The sequence below is a fragment of the Chiloscyllium plagiosum genome, chromosome 4 (genome assembly GCF_004010195.1).
Source record: "Chiloscyllium plagiosum isolate BGI_BamShark_2017 chromosome 4, ASM401019v2, whole genome shotgun sequence".
In the NCBI taxonomy this organism is placed as follows: Eukaryota; Metazoa; Chordata; class Chondrichthyes; order Orectolobiformes; family Hemiscylliidae; genus Chiloscyllium; species Chiloscyllium plagiosum.
In genome coordinates, this window is record NC_057713.1 from 84,961,445 (window position 1) to 84,972,846 (window position 11,402).

The following is an 11,402-nucleotide window of genomic DNA, read 5'->3' on the forward strand; positions in this document are numbered from 1 at the left end:
AACACTGACAACTTAACTTTTCCTTACTGGCTCCCATATTAGTTCATTCTGGTGACAGTTCTCTCTCTTCTTCAAACCTGTCATTATCTCGCTTCTCAAACTAATATAAACATGTGCTTCTCTCTGCCTTGCAAATTACATCCCTGTATCCAAATTTTCCTTCTGCTACGAAGTCTTTGAATATGCTGTTGCCTTCCAAATCTCTGCTCATCTTACCTCGGTGTCCATATTTAAATCCAATCAATTACGTGCCACAATACTAAAACAGCTCTTGTGACAAATGACATCCAGTGTGACGTTTTGAAACAATTACTCCTTGCACGTCTTGACCTATTTGCAGCCTTTGACATAGTTAATCACACTACTCTCCTCCATCATCTCCACCGTCAGCCAGCTACATCGCCCCCTACTCACTCGGTTACATTCTTATTTGTTCAGTTGTAGCTGGAGAACCACCTGGGTGTCCTTTTCACTCACGCACTATGAACGCAAATGGTCCCCCAAGGATTTATCCTTGGTTCCCTCGTATATTTCCATGTGTTGCCATGCAGTATCATCACCCATCACCTGAAAACAGTGTCACCATTTTCACAAGTACATTGAAGACAATCATCTTTACCTCATCGCCATCCTCCTTTTGATATATTCACTGAGATTCAGTAAGTGATCACTACAAATTTCCTCCAAAGAAAATGAGGAAGATTGAAGTCATTGTCTTAGATTCTTGTGAGAAAAGCTGTTCCGAGGCATTGAGTTCATTAGTATTCCTGGCAACTGAATCTAAATCAGACTGCAAAATTTGTTTGGAATTTGACCTCAAGGTAAACTTTCAACCAAATATCTACTCCATCAGTAAGATCACCTATTTTAATACCATAACACTGCCTGACTTAACTCGGCTATTGCTGATATTTTTATTTATATCGTTGTTACCTCTAGAATTTATTATTCTAGTGCTATTTGCTGACAAACATTGACCCCTGGTTAAGCAACACTGCAATTTTAAAATTTTTATCCCCGTTTTCAAATCTGTCCCTATCTGCGTTACTTCAGTTCATCGACCCTTTGGGATCAATATTACTCCAGTTCTGGACTTTATGCACCCCTGATTGTAATCATTGCACCATGGGCACCTGAGCCTTCAGTTTGCTAGACCTTTCTGCCTTTTCCACCTCGCTTTCCTCCTTTAAAGCACTCCTTAAAATATACCTTTTTGACCGTGATTTTGGTTGATGTCTTTAATATCCTCTTCTGTTGCTCAGTGTCAAATTTTGTTTGTGTCATGTTCATGTGTGTTCAGTGTGTGCTTTTCTATGTTAAATGTTCTATATAATTACAAGTTTTTATGATTGTAAACAAAAATATAGTTCAAAATGGTGTAAATTAACCTTTTCTATCTTGTTGTTTTCTGCTGACAATTTTATGCAATGCTATGTCTGTAATTCTTAATTAAATGTAGGTTTGCTCGCTGAGCTGGAAGTTTCGTTTTCAGACATTTTGTCATCATCTGAACATCATCAGTGAGCCTCCAGATGAAGCGCTAATGGTCTGATCTGCTTTCTATTTATATGTTTAGCTTAACGTCTGAAAGCAAACCTTCCAGTTCAGTGAGCAAATCTACATCTAGAGCCTCAACCTGAGCTACAAATCTTCTCAAAACTCACTAATTTTTATTTAAAGTTAAACTTATGAAATGGAGAACAATGTGGGATAATTTCTTGATAAGCTGAAGCTAGAATTAAGGTTTTAAAATACCATAAAATCTGATGTCTAAATCAAACCCCTAAATGTTTGCGGTGATAGGACTAGATTTTGCAATGTTTTTTTTAAAAAGTGCTAGTTTTGAAATTTAACAAACTTCCAGCTCAGAAAGAAAAACTTCGAGAGCTCAAAAGTGAAATGCAAAATTTTTTTATGTGACCTTAGTTTCTAAATTAACAAATTATGCATGCCTGTCTATAGTTCTTTAATTAGCTTTGTTTATTGAATTACTGTGTTGATTTTGTTTGAACTGAATATTTATGCACTACTGTTCAGATGCACAGCCCACAGAAGCTGAAAGAGAAATATTTAATCAGGTGAATGTAGTGTTAAAGGATGCAGAAGGAATCCTGAATGATCTACAGTCGTACAGAGGAGCAGGACATGAAATAAGAGAGGTATAGTTTTTAATATTTTAAATTTATTTTTTTAATAATGAATTATGGAATAAAAGCAATTATTTTTTGTGGAGAAACATAAAGGATCTATTAAACCAAATCTGTGGAGAAAAATGTTCTAATTATGAATGGGTGATAATGCTTCCCTTCTCAGAAGGCCATTTGGGTAATAAGCTGAGCCAGAGGGCAGGTATTTCCATATTATTGATATTAGACATGTGATTTATATATGTTTTCATATTTATTTTTGAATTTGAACTAGCAGCATATGGGCTTGCTATGTGTTTGAAGTACTTAACTAATGACTTACATAATATTTCTGCAAACATGGTTTCTTTTAAAGCACATTTGTGAGAAAAGTTCCTGATAGATAATGGGTTAGTGTTTACATTGCATGTAAAATTCTCTGAAACAAAGTAAATAGTTCTTCATTAGGGTCCAGTTGGAAGGTCAGGGATTGATTTTTCTTTCCACTTTTTGGTTAGAGGCAATATCCGTAACTTGGGGAAAGAAAAATAATTTTCTTTTTGGTTTCCATTTGAGAAGTTCTGCAAGGTTTTGTTAGAAATGGATGTATAAAACTGTTGTTCCTGATATTAGGTAAATAGATTACCTCAGTGTAAGACATTTAATAAAAGTTTCAGAGCAGAAATATTTGATTAAAGCCCTGAAGAGGTTATTTGAAGCTGAGGAAGTAAGCTAAGTTGTATGAAGGCTCCAGGAAGAGGCAATAAGTTTCTCAAAATTGGGAACTGAGCCACAGTTCAATTAAGCTCTTAAATTAAGAGGTGATGGTGAAGGAAATTTTCACCAGTATGAGTACTGTATTTTTGGATTTTAATGTAATTATACTTTTGTAGTGTATTTCAAGGTATTTGAACATTTTATATGTAAACAATTTGGTTTGTTCAATTTTATCTTCATTTCTTTTGTGTAATAAACTTCAGTTTTGTTGTTAAAACTAAATATACAACATTACATGAGTATGCTTCCATTGAAAATCCACCTTGTTAAATCTAAAAAGAAAACGAAATATGATTGATCAAGCCAGATTTCAGTCTATGATCTGACATATCCAGTAATATCTTTAGCTGACATCATGGCAAATGAGGGCTTACTGGGACTTTGAATTCACTGAATTTAAGAGGGACCTGAATCTTTCATTTCAAAGTCATGGATATGTCATGGTTCTGGAAATAAAGCAGCTGCTAGGAGTGAAATTTATTGCACAGTATTTGAAGATCACTTTGAATATTGTTAACGGTTTTCTGGAAATGGAAGCTTCAGCTGTGGATTATTTAAAATAATTTTTTAAAGCTGAACTGAGAGAGTTAATGTATACAGGCAGTTCCTGGGTTGTGAGCAAGTTCCATTCTTGAGTCAGTTGAAGTTGAATTGTATGCAAATCAGAATGCAGTGCAGAACAATATAAAATTGCCAACCACAAGGACAAGGAAGCGTTCATATGTTGGATCTCTTAAAATTAATATAAATGCAGCCTTGTATGGAATCTCATTTGTAAGAATGAATGTTCATATATCAGGTGTTTGTAAATCAGGGGTCCCCTGTAAATTGAACATAGAAGTAAAAGTAGGATCCATAAGGATGAGATTGTCCAATATTTGGATTGAAGCAAGAAAACCTGAAATTGGTATGTCGCAGCTGAAATTTGCTACATAATTTCAGTTAGAAATGAAAATACTTGAGTGGGAAGAAAAACAGAAGAAAAGGGGCATTAAGTTCAGCAAATTACAAGATAAAATATGAAACAGAAATTGGAGGAATAGAAATCTGCTGAATGTAGAGTTTTTAGTTTTAGAGATGAGGAAGATACCAAAATAGTAAAGGAGAAAGGCTGGAACCAAATTTGATGTGAAGAAGTTAATATGCTTCCAGTGCAATAACACTGAATGTATCACCACCAATTGGTTAAAGTTAGTTGTGAGACTGATTGTAGGAATGTCTAAGGAATCTTCAGAAAAGAGTGCATCAGAAAATCAAGTTGGCACTTAAAACTGTAGCAGTAGTATAGAAAGAACATGTTTTCTTGGAATGTATTATGAAGGGAGAGATGGCTCTGGAAAGTGTTATATTTGCTGGAACTCCCCTATCATGAGTCAACACCAAATGGATCAAAAAGATTCTATATTTATCATTGTAAAGTCAATATGTTAATGAAGTGGACTGGTATTCTATTCTGGGACTGAAGGACTCTAAAGGACAAATTTGACACAAATGATTTGACATGAAAATCACCTTGCTAAGCGGCTATTGGCAAATTCCATTCACTGATGGAATATGAAGAAATATTGACTTGTCTAAAACCATATGGATGCCTTCAATGCAAAATCATGTCATTGGAATGAAAAATGAACCAGCAACATTTGAATGATCAATCAATAGAGTAAGGACTAAGTAACTATGTCGATTGATCAGCAATAAAGAGCTAATTTGGTTATAAAGCTGGTTAAGAGTGAATTTGTCAAGGTAAAGGTAACTTATTTGGGTCATATTTTGGGACAAAATCAAGTAGCACCTAGAGAGGTGAAAATATGTACTGCTTTGGATTTTCCCATGCTCAGGATGAAATGTGAAATTTTGCAATATATTGGCATGAATGAATTTTTGATCACAAATTTGTTCCAAACCTCAACACTGTTTCAATTCTCAGCACTGCCTTTGCATTTTTAACTGACTTGTTGAAAAAAGGCAGAAATTTGAATGGATGCAGGAGTGTCAAAGCACCAAAGCTGCATGGATCTTAGCTGCACCTATTTAGCAGAGGCTATTCAAACTTGCTGAGATGCCAGTGACATCAACGTGGTTTTTTTACTGTAAGATAAAAATGCGGATCAAATGGTCTGTCAGTTATTTTTCAAAGAAATTGGACGTATATCAACAAGAATATTCCACAGTGGAGCAAGAGATATCAAATCTTGTTGGTTCTACATAATCTTTAAATGAACATCAGCATCAACAATGCTGATGTTCATTTAAATGGACCATGATCCATTGATTTTCTTCAAAAGGTTTGAGACAAGAACTTGTGATTATTTAAATGGAGCTTAGTTCTCCAACTTTACAATACGAAACCCATTCATGTACCTGGAAAATAAAATTTCACAGCAGATGCTTTATTAAGAGAACATTTGAAGTGTATTGATGTGATGCCCATGAACTTGTGTAAAATATTGTTGGTATATACCTCTCTATGTTTAATGTCAACACGTTACTACTGTTTATGTGACATCAAAGCAAGATTTTTGAGTCATTTTCATTTTTTTTTTGGGTGGTGATATGATGTAAGGTGTGTGTTTTATATACTTTGATATTGTTTATTTTTGTGTCTGGATGTTTGAATTTGAGCTACTGGCATATGTGTTTTCTGCATGTGTATGAAATTTTAATTGTTAACTTACTATTAAGTTAAATACTTGAGTATTTAGAACCAAAAGCAGAAACTATTGGGAAAACTCAGGAGGCTCAGCAGCATCTGTGGAGAGAAAGCAGAGTTGATGTTTTGGGTTCAGTGACCCTTTTTCAGAATTAGACCTGAAATGTTAACTCTGCTTTCTCTCCATAGATGTTACCAGACCTGCTGAGTTTTCCCAGTAATTTCTATTTTTTTTATTTCTAGCATCCATAGATTTTTTTTCACTTAAGTATTGCTGTAATTGTAGGAATTTCTTTTAAAACACATCATGAGAAAATTACTTTCTGGAGAATAAATGTGCTTTTGTTTCCATTGGAAGAATTTTACCAGCAGACAGAGTAAGCAGGTGTAATTAGGTTCCAATTTAGAAGGTCAAGGATTGTTTTATTTCTTCTGATGATGGGGAACATTCATAGTTTGGAAAAGCTTATTTTTAAATTTCAGTTTGGACAGTTCTGTAGTACTTTGGCTGAAGCTGGATGTACTCCAGAGAAAGTGAGTTAGTTAGAATTGTTTAAAGAAAACCCTCCATGTTAGAAGTTAATAAAAAAAACGTTCCAGATGAGATGTGTTTAGTTAAAAGTCTGAAGGGGCTGTTTCAAGGTGATGAAGTAAGTTTAGTTGTATGACAGTTCCAGGAAGAGGCAATCTGATTCTTGAGATTAGGAGTTCAAGCTACAGTTAAATTAAGCTCCAAAAAGGTGAGGAGAAATGAATTCTCTCTAGTGTAAATACTGTAAAGCAGTACTTTGAGAATTAATGTTTTTTATATTTTCAAAATCTTTAAACTGTGTTAGAGAAGTGGTTTGGTTTGTTTAATTGCTAAAATTGCTAAAACTAAATCTGCATTATTGTGTACTAATGTTTCAGTGTGACACTATTTCATTAAAACTAGAAAAGAATGATCTATCAAGCTTGATTTCAGTCTGGGATCTGACCTCTTCAGTAATAATGTCAACTGGGATCGTAACAACATTATAAAGGGAGAAAAAGGCCATGGGCAAGTAATCCATGGTATACTTGTACAACTTATTCACCAGCTAATGCATTCATTTTGAATGAATATGCATTTGCATTGTATAATTCATATCTTCTGAAAATCACAAGGAACTTCATAGACAATGAATAAGATTTGAGTCCAGCCATTGTTTTATAGGAAAGTGTGACACTTTGAAAAGCAAGATCCCACCAATAGCAATGAGATGAATGACCTTTTTGGTGCTGTTGGTGAAAGATAGTTGATGTTCATTGATGAATACATAAGCTTTAGAGTATTCCTGTGTACTAATGTCAGATTCAGAAGTGTAACTGAATATTTTTGGAGGTGCTGACATTTAAAGCATTTAAAAATATATTTCTGCATATGAGTGTGAGCCTCTCATGGTTGTTTGTAGCAAAAGCTTGGTATCTTGGAGAGTGAAGTCTTTTTCCCGTGTCTTGACTTTGAGAATAGTTCATCTGATGTGATTCAATGGTAGAGATCTACAGTTCCCGGTTCTAGCATGTATCATAAAGCTGATGGTTGCTTAGTGAGAACTAAGAATTGTATGTGGTAAAGTTATGGGTTTGCATATACCATATTTAATCTGATAAGTGTTCTCAGTAAATTTAATGTCATGATATTTGGACATTGATGCTTCCCTGGGATTGGAACTTCACTTGGGCCAATTTTCTGGTGAAGTATAGACACTTTCTATCCTCTGAAGAGTTCCAGCAAGCATAAATATAATAAATGTAATGTTTGAGCCTTTAGCTTTCCTTGCAGTGCTGCATGCCAGCACAGTAGTCACCCAAAAACATTCTCTTTTATATTAAATAATGAGATTTGATTACCAAGCATTCATAGCAATCGTGGAAGAATTCCCAGAGGCTGCCTCCAAATGTGAACCAATATCACACACATGTAGCTTGGGAGTCAATCCGGTCCAGTTAAAAATTAATGTCAATATGAATCTTAGATTGAGTAGTTTACAACATTTACACAATTTGTAAATACAAATTACCATTGATAAAGTGCATTGGCAAACAAGCTAAACATTCCAAACATTATTTAATTTGCTGCCATCTGGCAGAAGAACAAGGAAATAGAATTTTCAGTCTGGAAACTCTGTTCGAGCATGATGCCTTCATAAAATCCAATGTAACAAGGTCGTTTTTCAGAAGTATGGAGATTCAGGAATAAATCTCTTTTAAAGTGGCCCACATAATTGGACTTGCTTTCACCTGTATCTGTCTCACTTAAATGGTTTTGTGCCGATTTGAGGTGACGTGATGTTTCTTGAGTCGAAAATTAATGACTTTTTATTTTTAAGGCAATACAACATCCAAGTGATGAAAATTTACAAGAAAAAGCATGGAGTGCAGTGTGTCCACTAGTAGGAAAACTAAAGAAGTTCTATGAGTTCTCCCAGAGATTAGGTACATATTTTTCCTTTTGTTCTTAAATGATATATACTGTGACTTCTGGTTGTTTTTCTTTCAGTGTTTAAATTTCTTTCTTATCAAATGGAAGTTAATTGTAATTCATTAAAGATAATAGTTAGAAATCAATGTTATGAACTAAAAGCTGGTATTGTTGATGTACAAAGTTGATGTGTAGGCAATATTATTTATTAATTTTTGCCGAAAGTATTTAAGTTTTAACCCGTTGCATGAGTTTTGTACCTTTTTTCTCTTGCAAAGAAATTGTATTGAACTCTTTGACTAGGAACGTTTTACACATTTTGATCTTAAAAAAAGGTTTACTCTACTTTGAGATTTTTCCAGACCATGCAGATGTGTTGAAAAATAATGGATCTCAAAATTGAATGCATTGATGTAATCAGTTAAACCTCATTTTCCTCAAGTATAAGATATAGAATTTTTATTCTTATCAGTTAAGAAATATAAAAAATTGTGCATCACAATATGCCAATAGTTACACATTTATAATTCATCAATCGTTACAACTGAATAAAATTGGTGGTGGTTTAGGATTTCAACATGTGGTGATGGTCTGTTGGTGGAGAAATATTATTGCAATTGAGCTTATTAAACAGTTTTCAGAAAATGATCATTATACTAAAAAATATGGTTTAGGCCTTTGTTAGAAGAACTTGAATGAATCAACTGTTAATTGAGTGATCCTCAATTTCTCAATGATTTAATTGCTTGCATATATTCGTTTTCAATCCCTTGTCAACATGTTGTAGTAATTTTTATCTTGCTCAACCTTTTGTATTTTTTTGATTTTTGTCACGTTAATTGTATTGTAATTTCTGAATGCAAAAGTGATTTGTAACTTAGCTACCATGCCTCCTGTTGAATAAGCCTGTGATTTAGAAGTTTTCTTGTTTGTTTGAGAATTTTCAAATCTCTGAATAAGTTTTAGTTTAAGTTTAGGTCTGATTCTGAGAGACTGTCCCTCACTAGCCAGCATCCTCAGTTTACATTGCTAAATTGAGCTCCCATATCTAAGTGGCAAAATGATTCTCCTGCAAAAGTAAGAGAGTCAGATTTGGTAGTCTGATGCTTGTTAGTGTTTCCTGCATTCTAAATTCAAGAAACATTGAAAAAAATGACTAACTTATATGTCTTGACATAGATACATTTTAATTACGGCTATGCAGTGGTATTCTAATCTGTTGCATCTTTCCATGATTAAATACAGAATCTGGTTTACTAATTACTACCAAATAAGCTATGAAACTGTGTTCACATAACTCTTTAAGATTCAAGTTTAGGATTCAGCATTGCCTTTGAGACTATAAGAATGAGCAACAAATGTAGCATAAAGGACAATTATGTGATTTTTGCATTACCATAAAGAAATTAATTCATCAATTTGTTTATTTTTCAAAATTCAATTGCCTCTGTACTTAATGTAGTAAAGTCAATAGAAAAATTTAATTGAGAGTCTAATTGACATCCTAATGTGAATTTCAACAGCTCCCTCATTTTCCCTCCCCCAACATTATCTCAGTCCCAAGCCTTCAACTCGGCACTGCCCTCCAGACCTGTCTGTCACTCCCTCCTCTGACCTATTACCTTCTCCCTCACCTTTTGCTTTCTCAGCTACCCCTCCCACCCCAACCCCACCCCTTCCCATTTATCTCTCAGCCTCGGCCCACAAGCCTCATTCCTGATGAAGGGCTTATGCCCGAAACGTCAATTCTCCTGCTCCTTGGATGCTGCCTGACCTGCTGTACTTTTCCAACAACACACTCTCGACTCTGGTCTCCAGCATCTGCAGTCCTCAGTTTCTCCCATCCTAATTTGGTTATCAACATAATTCTTTGCCTACTCAAGATCATCCATAAGTGTCGTCAAATTGCAGAATCACATTGAATGTTGGATTCTGTGTTGCATTTTTGGCAAGTGAGGGCTAGTTGGCGTGCTTGTTATGTACAGCTAAAGGAATTGTCTTGGGAAACAATGGTTTATATACCTGACAACACACAGTACTGAAATTTATATATTACATTATTCATTTGCATGATAAGCCCAATGTCTTTAGTTTTACAGCAGCGTCCTGTTAATGGTGAGCACTATTCATTTTGCTTATATGTAACAGCAGCATGAAACAGCTTTGCCAGCTGCTCAAATTTTTGAGATAACTAATCCTCCCAGGTTAATCTAAGGTAGACTGGGCAATTTTTAATGAAAAAAATGATTGCCTTGGGGCCTTTCATGAGTTTGTATAATATATAACAAGAAATGGCCTGATCATGGCAGCCATTATCATGCAGAAGGGCTTTGGTATGGCCTACTTCAGCATCAAGCTTACACATGAGTAAGTGGCTTGGTTCCAATTTATGAGGTTGCTGAAGAAATCAAACTTCTAGAGCATGGAACTATAGGAACCAAAAGAGAAAATGCTGGAAAAGCTCAGCAGGTCTGGCAGCATCTGTAAGGAGAGAAAAGAGCTGACGTTTTGAGTCTAACTGACCCGTTGTCAAAGCTACCTTTGCTTCTGGAGCCTTCTCTCAGCCTAATATAAATACTTCCCTATTTCTCCCTTTTTTTAGCTTTGACAAAAGGTCAGTTAGACTCGAAATGTCAGCTCTTTTCTCTCCTTACAGATGCTACCAGACCTGCCGAGATTTTCCAGCATTTTCTCTTTTGGTTTCAGATTCCAGCATCCGCAGTAATTTGCTTTTATCGAGTTTTTTTATCGGAATTGCAATGTGTTTTCAGCTTTTTATAGTGCTATAAAGAATCTGTTATGATTATAGCTTTTCGAAAGAAAGCAAGATGTGTTTTTAAATTTCTCTTCTAATTAAATAATCTCAAAGAATAAATTTTGATTTGTCAAATTATAAAAATAAAATTATGTTATATAGATCTAATTGAGCGTAAGTGTTGCACAATAACTGCAACTCATATCTATATAGCTCCACTGGTGCTCCTAAGCTGCTCAAGGGGATGTTACCATTATTGGACATTGAGCTATATAAGCCCAGATTAGGATATATGGCCTAAGCATGCTCAAGGAGAGGGGGTTAAAGGTGGAAAGAAGAATTGGAGATTGTAAAGGGAATTCTACAGCTTATGGCCTATGCAGCTGAATGCTCGATCATTAATAACGGAGTAACTAAAATACAGGAAGCTGAGGAGGCCAAACTTTGATTGCACAGATATAGAGTCATAGACATGTACAGCATAGAAACAGACCCTTCAGTCCAACCCGTCCATGCCGACCAGATATCCCAACCCAATCTAGTCCCACCTGCAAGCACCCGGCCCATATCCCTCCAAACCCTTCCTATTCATATACCCATCCAAATGCCTCTTACATGTTGCAATTGTACCAGCCTCCACCACATCCTCTG

General features: G+C 35.1%; 1 protein-coding gene across 7 annotated transcripts in view; it reads left to right on the plus strand.

Moving 5' to 3' along the window:
* The window catches only part of fam49bb (family with sequence similarity 49 member Bb), a 182,060-nt gene that overhangs the window by 151,717 nt on the left and 18,941 nt on the right, over positions 1–11,402 (plus strand). For all 7 annotated transcript variants that reach the window (XM_043688537.1, XM_043688540.1, XM_043688539.1 and 4 more), the window contains exons 5-6: positions 2,038–2,159; positions 7,905–8,010. In XM_043688537.1, coding sequence (XP_043544472.1) covers positions 2,038–2,159; positions 7,905–8,010 — 228 coding nt within the window. The remainder of the gene's footprint in view (positions 1–2,037; positions 2,160–7,904; positions 8,011–11,402) is intronic.